This window comes from Jatropha curcas, chromosome 3, assembly GCF_041381405.1.
Source record: "Jatropha curcas cultivar XTBG-Jc1 chromosome 3, XTBG_Jcur_1.0, whole genome shotgun sequence".
Taxonomy (NCBI): domain Eukaryota; kingdom Viridiplantae; phylum Streptophyta; class Magnoliopsida; order Malpighiales; family Euphorbiaceae; genus Jatropha; species Jatropha curcas.
In genome coordinates, this window is record NC_143153.1 from 10,108,417 (window position 1) to 10,126,688 (window position 18,272).

At 31.3% G+C, this 18,272-nt stretch overlaps 1 protein-coding gene across 1 annotated transcript; it reads left to right on the forward strand.

Annotated features, from left to right (window-relative positions):
* The first annotated feature begins 11,858 nt into the window (after nt 1-11,858).
* Nucleotides 11,859-14,048, forward strand: LOC105639515 (putative terpene synthase 11). The gene is given in 6 exon segments (XM_012223598.4): nt 11,859-12,105; nt 12,197-12,554; nt 12,633-12,851; nt 12,934-13,072; nt 13,307-13,555; nt 13,680-14,048. Coding segments are annotated over 6 exon segments (1,503 nt in total). The 5' UTR covers nt 11,859-11,936.
* Nucleotides 14,049-18,272: the final 4,224 nt, after the last annotated feature.

Sequence of the window (18,272 nt, forward strand, 5' to 3'; positions counted from 1 at the left end):
TGAGCTTGTATTTTTCTAGTTTGTGATAATCAATTAAGATATGACATTTATTGTTGCATTTTGCATTAAAGCATTTTACTTTGTATTAAATCTTGAATCACCTAAATTCATCCTCAAATTAGCATCTTTCCCATATTTTCTTTCAGTAAAGCTGATAAGTTTAGAATGAATCTTGAACAAGCAAAAGTTGGATATATATATATATATATATATATATATATATATATATATATATATATATATATATATATATATAAAGTAACTAAAAGTATAATTCTGGTAAAATATTGAAAAGTAATATATATTGCCAAAAACAACATTTTGAATATGAAATGTTTCATCCTTACAATATGCTTCGTATATATCCAAATGAGCAAAATTCTAATATCAGCTGTTGTATCAACTATATATCATATCTTTCACTAAACAATCAGCTAAACAATTGATTGTTGTATCCCCTGAAAAAAAAAAAGCTGCAATATGATCTATCTATCCAAAATTCTTTCCAAAATTTTCATCTATAATTCTATAATTTATCCTAACTAATACCACAAAACAAAAAGTCCCAAAATTTTCAAAAAGTGTCACTGGCTCAAAAAGAAATCACAGTGATGATTAGTCTTGGCTTGCTAAAGAAGGCTGGCTAAGTTGACTTGAAGTAAATTTTGTGTACTACTGAGTTTGTGATTCAAGAATAATTGTAGTGTTATTCCTCTTCCTAGAAGCCTTTAATTTCTGCCTGACAGCTATCTGAGTTGCAATTTTACCACTACGATACTGCACATCTGTACATCCAAGTATTTGTTTAATAAAAATAATAAATCGACAAGGTCATAAAGCAATGTTATGTAACTACTATTTTCCAACATTATGATCATTTAGCACTCATGTAAGCCTAATAACAATGCATAATTTTTAAATAAAAATAAATAATAATGCACCAATTAAATATCAAAAATAATGAAATAAAGAAATTCAAGATGCACTAATTTTCGACATTTATGCTAGCCCTTCAGCCTATTCAGAAATTTAATGTGGGTGCAATATTAATTTTATTCCAATCTTATGGTGTACACAATAAAAGGTTATTGCCAAAACCATTAAGAATTAGGTGAAAGGGGCATAATAATGAAAAAAAAAATTTTCAATTAACTATATACCAGTTTTACATGAAATAAATTTATTACCTTTGCATATATGCATCCACTTTCTGATGAGATCATTGTAGCATATCCTGATTTGACCTACACTAATTAAATAAGATATATCCAATGCACTCATAACCAAGTATAAAACTATACATCCAATTTAACGGAAAATCTTATCACAACCTATTGCAAGTCTTTTCTTAGAATCTTTTCAGATGGGTCTGCATTGCTGCCACTGTGTATTCTTCCTTGGCCTGCCAATCTTCCCCTGGAACAAGTTTAAAAGTATATTTATACAACAAAGCATAAACCCAACATAAACTCATCATAAACTGAACATTAAAGTTACATTGCAACGGTATAAAACTTACATCTTATGGCTCTCTTGGTGTAGAGGGCTGTTCTAACTTTGGACATCCTCTTTTATTATGGCCATATTCCAAACCAGTGTTGGCACTTCATTTGCACAACCTTTTTGCTAATCTTACCAGTACTAGATATTTTTAGTTCCTCATCATCTGCCCTAATCCTTGTAGTTTTTAGTCTTCCTGGTTTTTTCTTGAATTCTGGTGGCAAGATTGGAGGCTCATCAACTATAGCCCACATGTCTTCACCAATGAAGGGTGTTAGGCCATATTGGTATGTCTTCATGTAAGCCTCTTTGTGTAAGTACTCATCCAAATACGATAACAAATTATGTCTCATGTAATGTATACTTGAAATGGCATGATTGCATGGTACACCAGAAAGCTGCCATGCTCTACATGAGCACTCATTCTCCTGTAGAGACACCACAAAGGCCTTTTCACCAACTGTAACCTGAAACTTGTTCCCATCAGAAGGTTGTGACACACAAGATGAGGTTTCAAGTTTGTTTGCTTTAATCCTTTTCCTTCTTCTAGGCCCCACACCATCTTTCCATTTCAGAACCTCTTGTTTGTTGAAGTAGTTCCTTCCCATTAATGTAGTCCTAATACTTTCCAACATTATGATCACGGCTTTGTCCTAGCCATTGCAATGTAACCCTTGAATGTTTCAGCAATGTTACTTGTTACATCACATGTTTTTGGAGTGGTCTGTAAAATTACTCTACAAAACCTTGTCTTGTCCCTCTTCAAGAAGTCAGCAACCGCCTCAGCAGATAGCTCCAAAAGCTCTTCAAATTTCTTATTGAATTCTACTTCATATGTTGAACACAAACATGCCCAGTCTGCTTTCTTAAAGCCTTCTCCTTTATGCTTCTTCTTCTAGTTCGCATGAATGTGCACTACACAATTTCTATGCTTAGCATTAGGGGGCCAAATCTCTAATCGCATTCTCTAAACCCTGAAAAAAAATATACAAACCACAACAATTGTATAAGCAAGGAACCACACAACCAATGTAATGCAAATAAAATCAAAATTGTGACTAACCTTCCGTTGATCACTCACTATGGTAAGTCCAAGTCCTGTGGTTACACCTAGGTCTTCAAAGAGCAAGTTTAGAAACCATCCCCAACTACTCTGGTTCTTCCTTTCCACAACTATCCAAGCGATTGGGAACATCTGATTATTTGCATCCTTGGCTACTACACTTAGAAGCTGACCACCAAGTATGATTTCAGGAAACACCCATCCACGAACAAACATGGTCTGCGACCTTCCTTGTATCCCTTCCTCAAAGGAAAAAATCCTATGTACAATCTATGAAACACATTTGGCCCTCTTTTGCCACTCTCATCACACTTAAGCAAAAAGGTCCCCTCCCTATCAACTCTCCTAGGCTCTGAATGTAGGACCTGAGTTTGCTGTAGTGGCTCTCTAAAGATCTTGTGAGTTTGGCCATTGCTTTAGCCCTTGCCCTCTAATAGATTTGTTTGTTCACTGTAACTGCATACTTCTCATTCATGTTTTTTTATCATTTTATCAACAATGTAACTGGGATCTTTCCTTATTTGTCCTAAGAATCCCATTGCAATGAAGTCTGAGTTTGCTTGTCTATTTGTAAGTGACCTAAAACAACTATGTTCTTCTTGGTATGTCCTAATCAACCATGACTTATCTTGACCTCTAGTACTAGCATATAGTCTCCATGCACAAGAGTCCTGACATTTGCAATCAACTTTAGTCTTCTCACTTTTCTTCCATTTCACGTTAAATCCATTTTGCAAACCAAACTTCTTCACGACAAGTAGTACTTCTTCCTTTGTTACAAACACCATCCCTATGGAAAATTTCAAATTTTTATGGTCTCATGCAGAATCATATACATATGTTGTCTTCTTTTTTTTCTTCTTAATCTATATATATCCTTCGCTGCTACATGCACTTGAGAATTCAGCATCTGATTGCTCATAGTCACTCTGTATATTTGGATTCCTCAAAGCAATTTCAAAGGCTTCATCTAAGCCTAATCCCTCCCCATTATCAACAATAGTGTTCTTCAACTTCAACTTCTTCTCCCTAGCCTTTACACACTCCTCATCATCCTTATCATCTTCAACTATTGAATCGACATCACTATGATCCTCTACATCTGCAGATGCATAGTCAATGCCTACACTAACATAACTAGCTACTTCATGCTCATTATCTATTGAGTCTTCATCTATTGAGTCTTGATTAGATGTAGGACCTACCTCACCATCCTCATTGTTTGCTAAGTCTTCATATACAACTAAACCTTCCTTTTTGACCAATGTAGGATATACATTATCCTCCATAAGGAACCTGAGTAAGATACAAAATTATATAGTTACCACCAAATGCACACAAACAACTAGTTGGAGTAAACAAGAGTAATCTCAGTTGATTCTTGTCTTCCTCAGGTGGATGCATGGTATGTTCATTCTTTAAGATTTGGATTAATCAAATGTCATAAATATATTTATAAAAACATAATTAAGGCTGGAAATCATCACCTAATTGCCAACTGCTTTTATTTTAAGCTAATTTGTTTTGCTTCCAACTTAAAAAAAATAGAATAACATATATCAAAAAAAAAAAAAAAAAAAAGAGAGAGAAAGGAATAATGAGTACACCTGGTAAAAATAATCCTAGTACATGAGACTAGGTTATTAACTAATTGACCGAAAAAAAAAAGAAAAAAAGAAAAACAATCCATGCACAAGAATTGCTATAGACGATATCAATTGCCTTTAAAATAAGCAAATATTTGTTAATATGTGACTTCTCTCTAAAATATATATGTAATAACCGAATGTCCTAATCTACCATTGCATTTACTAAAATAAAATGTAAAAGGAAAGCCTAATTGCTTCAAACAAATGAAAGGAAGCATCTATAGAATCCACAAATTAATATCTTGACTTCCTCTATTTCTACTATTTCCATCAATAAAAAAAATATTATTAGGATCATGTAGGTATTCAATTTTGTAGATAGGTACATAGGTCTTATAATGACTAATCTGATTTAGACTTTAAACATGTAATTGAAGGTAGATTTGGTATCATTAAGTTAAAGCATTGAGTTAAAACTAATTATTGAATTTTTTTTATTAATAACAACTTTGAAATAATAAATTGAAGCTTAACATGTCAGATTGTATGGAAAAATGGGGATGAAAATAATTATATTTTTTTTACTCAACGAAAACCATGTAAATATATGCAATGTTTTATTTATCTTCATCATTAAAAGACTACATATCAATAGAGTTCTACCATTCATTGATGTCTTCTCGAGAGAGAATTCCATCATAAATGTGTGTGGGTTGGTGTTTGAACTTTTATAAAATACCAATCATGTTTACTGTTTGGGTCATTGCTATTGATTTTAGTTGGTACTCTCCATCATACCATGTGCTTACCTTAAAATTTTACTCATGTACTGTAACATCAAAAAAATTTGAAAAAGAAAATGGATCAATATTTAATTTTTCAATTATACTTAAAATGCATTAGTCATATGTTTATTTTCAAAATTTAACTCATGTTTTACCTTTAATAAAATCTTACGAAATCAATTAAGCTCTTGTAAATTGTATTTAAATGAAACTAATAATTATCCAATAATTTATTTTTATATTACTTGTACTGTGATAAATTATTTTCTCTTTGGAAATGTGGATGGGTAGTAAAGCAAAACCAACAACAGTGTTCTATTATTATTGTTTAAAGTAAAAATATTCTAAAAAATATTCACCCTTTATAGCTTTGTTTTAAAGCAAAAAGGGACAAAACAATATATTCTAATTCGATTCATACATTCACGCACAAACAAAGATTCCACAGCATAACAATTTTAAAAAGAAAGATTAAGTTACAGTGGCTACGGAGTTATTATCCCAATATAAAAATTATCCTATTGACATTTAAGGAATTCTATTTTATAATTAAACTATTACCCACTACTATCCTACACACAATAATTTATTCACAAAAGCTCCTATTGACATTTAAGGGATTCTATTTTATAATTAAACTATTACCCTCTATTATCCTACACACAATAATTTATTCACAAAAGCCAAAACTTTGAAATACTATATTCCTAAATTCGTTGTTTTGTGAATGGTTATAAACTTCCAAAATAGCTAGCATTTTGAATGCTATAAACCATACAAAAGGAGTGACAAAACATGAAGGACACACCAAACACCGACAATAGAAGCCCCAAAGAACATAGACCAAAGATGATTACAAAACACAAGGTAAAAGTATGCAAATTTATATTCAAAAGAATAATAACCAAATAATCAAGCAAAAGAGTAAAGCAAATAGATTATAGAAGCCATTAAAAAGCAATAAGAGTGAAAGTTACAGAAGGTAGATACTTACCAATCTTTCTCCTCCCTAAATCTTCCCATTTTGGTGGCGGCACAATCCCAAAGGGCTCGCAATAAGCAGGGCAATCACATGAAATCGACAACAAATTGAAATGAAGAATGTATAAACGATAATGGTGCATTGCAATTTGGAAATTTGTTTGAACGACAGAGGAGAGAGTTGATTAGGGGAAGAGGATTAGGTTAATTAAAAATAGAACAGTGTGTTTTAGTTTAACTAATTGCTTGGGTTAAGCTAATTATGGAAGAGAGTGTGAGTCCCATGAAAATTGAATAAAATTGGTTCAATTTCAAATTAGGGTGTAATTATAATTTGTTTTTAAATTCAAGGTATTAGGAGATGAAAGTTGCATTTGGGGTACAATTAAAATAACCAGCAAAGTTTGGGATTTTTTTGATGGTTTAGCCTTGAAAATTTCTTATATCTCCTTGTTTGAGGAAGAATGCTCAAAATGCCCCCTAAACTTCGGCCTAAAATACAATAAACCCATATTTCACCTTTTTTTTCCAAACCAGTCACCACCTTGGACAAAAATATGCAAAATGCTTAGGTTTTACCTTTTCTTTGGGTATGCAGCACACACGGTCAACAAAAAGTTAGAAATTTAATTATATTAGTATTTAAATTACTAATGGTTCTCTAACTTGTTGAAGAGTTCAAAATAGAGTGAAAGAGCAATTCCAATCTTTTCAGTAAAGAAAGAGAAGTGATAAAATCCCTAATTCTAAAAATTGGAGCACACAGAAATCTCTCCAAAATTGAAATGCAGAAAAAATCCTTCAATTCTTAAATCTTCTAAGTTGAGGGTTTCTAAGGATTTCCATTAAAGGATTTAATTCTCGAATTAATTAACATTGATAATTTTCAGATTATATTTATAATTGCTTTAGATAAAAAAAATTAATAAAGGGGCTAACATCAAGCTTTTGAGAGACTAAATGGCTAAGATTTTATTTTATTAATGCGTGAATTTAATCATTTACGCATAGATTTAAGCCCAAGTATATTAATTAACCCATTAAGAGGGAAAGGGGATATATGGACTGGCTATATAAAAGGGGGGAGGAGGCATTAGGGTTCATGTGAAAAAGAAAAAGAAAAAGAAGAGGCAGCGTAGATTAAAAAGAAAAAAGAAAAAAGAAAAAAAAAGAAAAAAAGAAAGACAGTAGCAAAACAATGAAAAACACGCAACAAAAAGAGAGTTAATGTGAAAGAAAACTTAGCAAAAAGAAAAAAAGTGCATGAGAGGTTATTGATTTGGACCATCAACCAACAAAAATTAATTTGAAAATCTATAAAAAGTATAAATAATACCACAAACTCAGAACATAAAGATGACCCAAATATAATATGCCCAAAATCAACCTTTTGTATAATTTGCCTTTTGAACTTGCTTCAAACGAACAAAAATCCCAAGTTTTGACAAATATTTGATGCTTACATCTCTTTTAGACAATGATGCAACCATTTTTTGATGTCTAAGTCCAGTAAATCGGTTAAGCAATTATGAATTCGAACATAATTAAAGGGTGAATCTTCTGTCAATTCGATTAATTCGTACAATTTGAATAGTATGTTTAATAGAATTAAATTAAATTTTTTGAACTTAATGGAATTTTATTGAACCATTTTGGGTAAATTAATTTTAATTATTAATGGAAAAATCTAACTAACGAACAGAATTTAACCTAAATTACTAGTTAATAAAATTTAACTAAAATTTATTACTGATATCTTTTTATTATTTACGTAATAAAACGGCTATCGGTTAATTTAAGTGGTTTAAATTAACTTCAAACGAACATTTACGTGATCACCCAAAATCAGATTTTTTTTTTTTTTTTTCCTTCCAAACCATTAACTGCATATTTATTCACAAAATCAAGTTGATTGAATAAATCAATTTAACAGATTAATCTAACCGATTGCTCATCCCTACACATAATGAAACTGTAGCGTTTGCAGCTGGAAGATAAACACGGGCGGCCTACTCTGTTGACCGTCAGCTATTATTCCTATTTCTGGTCTTGCTCGCCCAACAGTTTTAACTGTCTTATCTATTAAACTATAAAACATGTTAGAGCCGTTTGACCAAATTCCCATTCTTCGCATATAATCAAAGTCTTCCGCCATTGAATGTCAACAATAAAAAGCTGTTGTAACTATACTGTTACAAAACGACAATTCTAGATTGTATATTAATTATATTAATCACAGAGTTTGAATTCAGTTTATGCTATGAACATTTTGTCAACTAATATCAATTCAGTAATTCCAATTTTCAAGTTATTTATCATCCACATTAAAAATTATATGTTCAACATAACGATAACAAACACTTAAATATATTTTATATTCCCTCCTTTTTTTTTTTTTTTGTTTGGACAAACTTTCTATTTAGGATGACCCATTCATTTAGACAATTAATAATTTTGGTAAAAAAAATCAAAATATAAAGTCCATGTTACTCTTTATATAGCTTCCTTTATTGCATTGGTATGCAAAAATATCAAAATAGTGACAGACAAGGTATGAAAAACGCATTGAATGTGGCTTCGTTTACAAAACAATGATTTTATCCATTTGTCTCTCCATTTTAATTAAAAAAATGTATCAAAATTCATTTTATGGATGCAATTTTTAGTTCCTTGCACAATTCTTATAATTTCCTTCAAACGACAAAGCACAATTGAAAATATTATGTCCATTTCAAACCTTAACGATTTTCAATTTTAACTCAAACATTTGGAAATTGAAAATTATACAATGATTATATAAGAAAAACAATAGAGATATGCCTGTAAAAAAGATTAAATCTGATTGTGTAGGTATTAAACTTCACTATAAAAATGTACAAGTTGATGCACACATTTTACTCGTCCATGTAAGTCTAGACAATACAAAATGCGGCAATTTAATATACCGTACACATATGTAGGATATATATACCTTAATCATTGTTTCTTCTTAAAATTTTTACTTATAACCCATTACTTATGATTTTGAGTCATTAATTGACTTTATTGGATGGAGAGAGCATAAAATAATTAAGTGAAGAAGAGTGTAGTTAATGCAATGTTGATGGCAAATTTTAGAAAAAATTTACCTTTCCTTAATTCTTGTACAAAGCAACTTTTGTCTAAATAAATAGAACAGAGGGATTATATTTTAAAAATTTTCAAATCATTCGTAATTTATATCAAAATATCAATATACCTTGGTATTTTTAGAATTAAATTATAATTTTTATATTATTTCATTATTTAAGAAAATAAGTGAATAATTAATTAATTATTATTAATTATAGGATAATCATTTTTAAAAAAAATTATATTAGGACGCCAAATTAGAGTATATTTTTCTAAATTTAAAATATTAAGTATCAAAGTTGACTTTGAAGATGTGACCACTAAAAATAAGAATCACCACTAAAAATAAGAATCACCACTTGAATTTCAAATCAGTAATTTAACCTCTGCCTCACTCCATGTAGATGTTTAAATTTGCCCTTCTTTAATTTATATTTGTTAGATTTGTTGAAAAATGAAAGCAAATTAAATCACGTTAAATTTGTTGCTATTCAGTTAATAAACTTGATCATAAGATTAGTTAAATAACAAAACAAAATCTACCATGAATAAGTGGGGATAGAAACGGTATACATCTAGAAATTTTGAACTATTTGTACCCTTATCCACTTAAAATTTTACTACTCATCCCATCTCAAACTAATTTATACTCGTATTTGAATCCGTTTAGACTTTTATTATCTATTTGTCCCAAACTCATTTAATTAATCAAATAGAGTGTCTACAAATTTTAAAGTATTTAAATTTAAACCTGAACTTATTTAAATATATTTTTTACTAATAATGGATAGACTACCCATGGATACTCATAACCAAATGCCTTTAATATAATGCATAACGAGTAACGAAAAATCTATACTCACACCTTACAGTATTCATCACAAATAGAAATTTAATTACTCTGCTCTTTCCGAACTCTATTTGTAACTAGTCTAACCTTATTAAATGGATCAGTGTTGGACAGATTCCCATCTCGTTTCTATTCCTATGAATACGTATTTGCGGAATGATTAAATGTTCTTCTCTATATATGTTCTATAAATTTAGGCGAATAATAAATTTTAATGAACAATGTAGATTAAAGAGAGAGAATAATACGTATATAAGACAGAAATATTAGGATCTCCCATTATAATCTTAACAATCCTAATCAAAATTTGAGCAATATTAGTAAACTTGTCTAAACCCGGTCCAAGTTACTATTCATATATACTAGGTCTAGGCAAATTAATCTTTCATTATGAATTAAATTATAAGAAATATTTGTCTATATCGACTCTAGGACTCCATTTATGGATCAAACCAATGAAAATAAACACTTTTTAAAAATTATTCTTACTTTATTCTTTTTTTTTTCCTCAGGTATGCATAGAAATACATTCGTTTTCAATAAAAAAAAAAAAAGAATTTTTATTGATTGGGTCTACAAGTGGGACTACAAACCCAGTCTAAAGCAAGGGATTAGTCTAAATATATTTTTTTTAAATGTATAATCAATAAGCCTAAATGAAATAAAATTTCTAACAACCTTTTCTTATAATTATTTGAAACTTAGTCAATAAATCAAGTGGTAAGACCTAATTGTAATTACAAGATACACTATTTTTATATGTCATGGATGCATTAAATAATTCCATACAAAAATATGACATTATCAATCAATAAAATCCTATCACTGAAGTGCAAGCTTAGATATAGGTTTCAAACTTGGCAAATTGTCTATGCTTTTCTCTATTTTGTAGGATTTTTGGAATTTTCAGTACAATCATTTGATTTTCCTCCTTCCTATTTTCTATTATAGCTTAACAATACAATGGATTTTCCTTTTTTTTTTTCTTTTAATAATATATCAGAAATACTTATAATAATGAGGTTGTAAGGGTTTGAATCTTTGACTCTTACATCTCTTACACTATTATGCAAAGCAATTATTGATGCCTAAGTTATTAGTCTAATGAATTCAAACAAACCAAGGCTTCATAATCCGCAGCCTTCTTGTTGGGCGGCTTACGCGCTTGCATTTAATAAGCCCAACGGTTTAATTTTTATCTACTATAATATTACATGTTAGAGCTGTTTGATCGGAGCATGAAAGTCCAACATTTGCATGATCAAAGTCTTCAGCCATTATATATTAGACGGTATGTTAATTATAGAGTTTGAATTTGTCTTATGGAAAATTGAGGATACTATAAAATCAAAATCACGAACTTTATGAGTAAATTTATGTATTAATCAATTTAATATTTGAGAGAATTTTAGTTTAGTTTTGTCAAATTATTAAATAATTTTAGCATAGGAAATGGAATCAACGAATAAAATTGAATTAAATAACAATAATAATAACTATGGTCGTTACATGTAAATGAAAGTTCAACTGCTTCCCAACTCAACTGTTCTTGAAAAGCTTCTTCTTGAGGAATGCTATAAATATGGGGTATGAACCATGCAGTTATCTACCCAATTAAGCATTGTGCAGAAAACAGAAAGCTTATCGCAAATGAAAATGGTTGGAACCATTTTTTCGCCTAAGGCTCCGCTTGGATTAGTCTCATGGCGGGCAAGCTCATGTCAAAGTCAGACACAGTACCGCACTACCGCTCGGTGCCAGTTGTCAGTTATACCGCAGTACCCAGCACCAGAGCTTCTTCTGGTATAATACACTTATCCTGCATTGTTTGGATTCAGAATTTTCAAATTAAAATTTATGCATTTAAAAACTTCCACGCTATATTTTAATCTCTCTTCGTTTGATGTAATCTTTTTTAAAATGTTGTTTGATATAAAGTGTAATCATCGTCGGTGTTGTACCTTTCTTTTCAGGCTAATCGCTGCCCCAAAAGCTTGGAGGAATTGCAGGAAGCGACCCGAAAGGAATTGCTAACGACAGGTAATCCAACGGCTTCAATGAAGTTGATCGATTCAATTCAACGACTAGGAATTGGGTATCATTTCGAAGAAGAAATAAGTATGTTGCTTGAAAGAATCTTAGAATGGAATATTAACGGACATGATCTCCTTACCTCTGCGCTTCGCTTTCGATTGCTTAGGCATAATGGACTTCCAGTTTACTCAGGTATGGTTGTTCCTTCCAAAATTGTAAGTAAGAAGTGAAAAGTAATTTACCATAATTGAAATGCTCATTTTGAAGTTAATTTGTTCAACAGATGTTTTTAGAAAATTCATGAACAAGAATGGGAAATTCAAGGAGTCATTAAGCAAAGACACAATGGGTTTGTTGAGTTTACACGAGGCATCTTACTTGGGCTCAAAAGATGAAGCTGAATTAGTGCACGCCATGGAATTTACAAGAAACTACTTGCAGGGATATATAGCACAGAATAAGAAAATTGGCCAAGCGTTGGAGCTTCCAAGGCACTTGAGAATGACAAGGTTGGAAGCTAGAAACTATATTGACGAATATAGCTTGCAAACCAACCACAGCCAAACTCTATTTCAATTGGCTAAGTTAGATTATAATGCTGTTCAATCACTACACCAGAAAGAGTTGGTTGAGATAGTCAGGTGATTGTCTTAATCAAATGATTTAGAAATGCTTTTCAAATCTAAAGCTAACTTAATTTTATTGTTCTGTTAATTTAGGTGGTGGAAAGAGTTGGGTCTAGTAGAAAAACTTGGGTTTGCCAGAGATCGACCATTGGAGTGCTACCTGTGGACTGTAGGGATATTTCCTCAGCCATATGATTCTAATAGCCGTATCCAATTAACAAAGACCGTAGCCATCTTACTAGTTATTGATGACATTTTCGATACTTACGGTTCATTTTCTGATCTGATTCTCTTTACAGATGCAGTTAGAAGGTTTGTACTTTCTGGTAGTTATGTGAAATTCATTTTTTTTATAGTTTATCTTAAACTAAATATGGGATTGCTGGCCATGCAGGTGGGATCTTAGCGCAATAGAATCACTTCCTGAATATATGAAGATCTGTTACATGGCATTGTACAATACTACCAATGATATTGCATATATGGTTCTTAAACAAAATGGATGGAGCATTGTCCCACACCTAAAGAGAACGGTAATGTTTTAAAGATAATGACTAGTCTAGACACGAGCTCACTAAAATGGGAATGATTTAAAAAATATCTATTTTCATTAGTACGGGCTATGGGTGAGCCCGCAAACAGAGTCTAGGCAAACTTTATCCCTTTTTTTTTTTCAATTCACAATTCGATACTATAGAGAACATGTACATGTTCTATTCTTGTATTCAACTGCCCAATTAATGGATTTTTTTTTTTTATCACAACAGTGGATAGACATGTTTGAAGCTTTCCTTACTGAAGCCAAATGGTTCAAAAATGGCTATGTACCTACCTTAGAGGAATATCTAGTTAACGGGGTAACAACAGGAGGCACCTACATGGCACTGGTTCATTCCTTTTTCCTCCTGGGGCAAGGTGTTACAAAAGAGACTATAACAATGTTGGAACCCTATCCTGACCTATTCACTTCCGCTGGGAAAATCCTTCGGCTTTGGGATGATTTGGGAACATCAAGGGTATGTCATTTGGATAGCAAAAATACAATTATTATCATCACTTTAAATGCTTCAAAACAGGCATAAATCACATGTTAATGAAATGATTTTATTTTATAAATTGAAAATATTAAATTATTGACAGGAAGAGCAAGAAAGAGGAGATGTTGCATCTAGCATAGAATGTTTTATGAAAGAGAAGGCAATTTCATGTGAGGGCGAAGGAAGGAAAGAAGTCAGGCAACTCATTCGCAACTTATGGGTAGAACTCAATGGTGAGTTGATAGCTCCAAGTAGAATGCCTCTTTCAACTATTAATGCTTCATTTAATCTAGCAAGAACTGCCCAAATTGTCTATCAACATGGAGATGATATGAAGGGGTTAAGTGTTGATGATCAAGTGCAAGCATTGCTTTATCAGCCAATCTGATTGGATGATCTAGCAAGATATATTGTTAATAATGATTTAAACTGTAAATTACTTATTGGGGTTCATAGTTTATCAATTTCATGAAATTTTCTTAATTTATTTTTATTCATTGGTCTATGTATGTTCAAGAATTTCTTTTCACACATGTAATAAAAGTTTTAAATGTTCAGTGAAAAATTCGGTATTGCAACTCAATAATAGAAAATAAATTATCTTGAAAATATTTTCTAACAAAAATATATATTTCCAAATACTAAGAGATGAATCTCATATTTAATAATAATAATAAATAAAGTAACTCAAAGACTTATAATGCAACGAATGGTGGGCATAGTATAACTCAATTGGTTTTGTTCAAGATAGGTTCCAACACTTATTCAATTTTAAGCCCATGGTATGTGGGCCTATAGACTTAAATATTATGTCAGAGTTTTATGCCCAAATAGAATCTTCTTGAGGCCCATGTGCAAGTCCTCACAAAATCAAAATCGATGGAGACATGCCATTGGTCTATGTTGATGTGGGGCCCACCTAAGATGGCTATTGGGAGGTAAATCCCATATCATTATATCATTATATATATATTACCTCCATTCCATAATATGTCACAATTTGAAAAAATATATATGATTAATAATTATTACTTTAATTTAATAGTTTTTTTAGAGAATTAGTATTAAATTAAGAGTAATATGGTCATTTTACTCAATAATTTATAATAATTTAGGCAAGTTTAATGGTTTTCTTGAGAAATATGAAATTTCAAATGTGACAAGTATTATGAAACAAAAGTAATATAAAGGAAAATCATGGTGATTTTCCTCAATGTTGATGTTGCATGTTCACCAAAGAGTTGTGCAATATTTGAGTACTCCCTCCGATTCATTTATATAGACACAACTAACTTTGCACAGAAATTAAGGAATTAATTTAACTATAATCTTTAGTCAATCTTTCTTATTTTGCCCCCAACATTGCATTAATTGACTGTTTGCTTTAAAAGTCCAACATGTCATGCCACTTTATTCCATAACCACGATTAATGACTTATAACCATAATAAAAGGATAAATCATAGTAAAAACCCATTGATTCCTCCTAATTAACCCCAAGTTTTACCTCCTAATCAAAATTTTTAATTTGACCATTCCTTTTTAGTGCAAAAATATTGGTGGAAAATGAAATTTTAATTTTCATTTAAAAATATGGACACTTAATAAAGAAATTATGTTCAAATAATCTTTTTGGAGCCAAAAATTTTAATAACATCAATTGTCTTTTCAAATTCTTCCCAAATACTCACTCATAAATAACTTCAATTCATTAGCTAATAATCACTCACACAAACTACAGCAAAAAATCATAATGTCAACTTTCTACAACCATGTCATATCCATTTGATTTGAATATGCAACCTCTTGATTCGCCCACAACTTTAGAAAATGTGCTCACTCCGACTGTTGGTCCCTTGGACTTGATCGATTTAAATGCAGAAGAAAATATACAATCACCGAACCATTATGAAGAGCTTGAATTCACACAATGCCCTTCTAGCGTGGTTGCTGGTACAAAGAAGGAAGCAAAGAAAAAGAACGTGACAAACGAAACAAAAAATTTGGTGAAAAATATGCTTCTTTTTGAAATGCTAAGAGTGTTAAATTCGCGCTCTATCGAGAAAGTTATGCACACATTTTCTCTTTCAAAGAGGTCAGTTTACGAAATTTGGCATATTGCAAAGAATGGTGCACTAGCTGCAAATGAGATCAATGGTGCTTAGAACAGAGGTAAGAAGCATGTTGTAATTCCAACGGACAGAATTCAAGAAATACTGCTCAGACATCGGATGAACCAACAGTGACTAGTATATGAACTCGGCGTATCTTTAACAACTAAACATAGAATTTTAAAAAGAGGGGATATTAAGCCACATTCAAATGTAATCAAACCACTATTGAAGGAAGAGAATAAAAAAACAAGAGTTGAATTTTGCTTGTCCATGATTGATACAGACACAATTACTAGCAATCCATCTTTTATCAACATGCATGACATAATCCACATAAATGAGAAGTGGTTTTTCATGTGCAATGAAACTCAAAAATTTTACCTTTTGCCTAATGAGACACTACGTACACGCACATGTAAGAGCAAGAGATTCATTCCAAAGATTATGTTCCTTGTTGTAGTTTCACACCCTAGATTTGATTCTAATTCTCATATTCAATTTGATGGCAAGATAGGAATTTTGGCCATTCATATACACTGCTCCTACTAAAAGAAATAGCAAGAATCGTATAGTGGGCACAATGGAGATCAGACCTATTATGTCAATCACGAAGTTACTCGTAATTGCCTTATCAAAAACTTACTGCCTTCCATAAAAAAAGGCCAACAAATACTTCTAATATAGTATTTGTTCAATAGGATAATACTAGGCCACATATAATTGATGGAGATGCTGAGTTTGCAAATGTTGTAATTGAACTTAGTCTAAATATACGTTTGATAAGCCAAGCTCCTAATAGTCCAGAATTGAATGTCTTCGACCTCGATTTTTTTAGAGTCATTAATTCAATAAAAACATCAAGAGGCTCCTAACAACATAGATGAATTGGTTTCAGCAGTTATTAAAGCATTTGATGTTTTTCCTCCAAGTGGCATAAACAAAGTGTTTTTGACTTTGCAGACATGTATGGTTGAAGTATTGAAATGTTCTGGAGGGAACAATTACAAAATTCCCCACATGTCGAAGCTTATTTTGATAAGAAATGGTACTTTGCCTAATGTAATTGAAGTTCATGGAGACATTGTGAAGGAAGTAGCAACAACAGTGCAACATCATATTGTGAACATACTTGCCATGTGAGAGTAGTTTCATATGCATTCAAGGATAAATGACATTTAGCAGTTAAAAAAATGTGGTCCTTTTGTTTAAAAAGTGAACTAGTTGCCTTTGTAAAAAGTTGCTTCAAATCATCTTCTGGATAATATAAATTTGTGATCAAATATTGGAAATATGGGTGTTTTTACGTCAAGTATTGCACATATATTATTATTACATGCATTTCTTCTCTCTAACTATATATATATATATATAAGCAGTAGTCTTTGTTAAGTAAATGTGTGCAAATTAGACATCAAAAATACACCATAAAATAAAATGTGGGCAATACAAAAGCTGAACGCTAATTATATTACAAAATGTGTCCACTCTAAATTCATTGTTCACATAAAAAAATTACATTGAAAACAACAAACACTTGACTGGAACAAAATAAAACCAATGCATAAAAACATGTGAACACACAAAATAAACATAACCATGGACACTTTAACATTAGTTCAAACTAATAACGAAAAACAATACTTCAGCATGACCACTTATTTATCTCTTGCACTCAGATCTTCCAGTTTTCTTTAACAATCTCACTTGAATTTAGTAGTTCATCAACAGAATCCATTAAGAAGTTGTGCAACATAGAATCTTGACTGTCAGGTTGTGTCTCATCTTCATCTACTGTTGCTGTAGTTTTAGGATCCTTTCCTTTTTTATTTTCTTCCTCATGGAGTTCATCTTCATCATTATTCCCTTATTTGTCCCCCTCTGCTCCAGTATGAGCACCAGTTCCATTCTTCCTCACATTGATGAGTGCCAGGCACTTCAATCATATTAGCATTTGATTGTACACATTCCTTCAGCTCTATCACCTCTGTATTAATTTCTTCAATTTGTGCCATGGTTTCATCAACCTTTACATCCAATTTCTATACTAATTCAAAAACTACATCCATTTTCTTCATAAATTCAGAGGATAATTATTTATTGACAATAGCCCTTGTAGCCCTTTTTGGAAGGTTGACCAGCTATTTCAAAGTCCTATTCTCATCTCTATTGCCCCACTCTATAGCATCATCCTCCTCAACATACTTTAGCAAAATCCACCCCTTATCTCTAGTCTTGACAATATTATAAGAGTTCAGATACCTTCCATTAATTTTTTCAATTGCCCTTATATTATCTGCATGCTCGCCACTAACACTCCAACAAACATAATGCAATTTGAAATCAGCTATGCATAAGGCAAATGAATGCAATTCTTCCTCGCTTTATACTTTTCTACACTCATAATCTTGTGATTGTGTGCAATATTCTTTAGAATTATGCCTGCTAAACTAATTGAAACTTGCTTAATCATATCCCATGAAATTAATTTTTCATCTTCAGTAACATTATCTTTGCTACCATATTTGGGCAAAATATTTGCACAAACAATCAAATGAAGCAATCTAGGAATGCCTTCATCCTAGT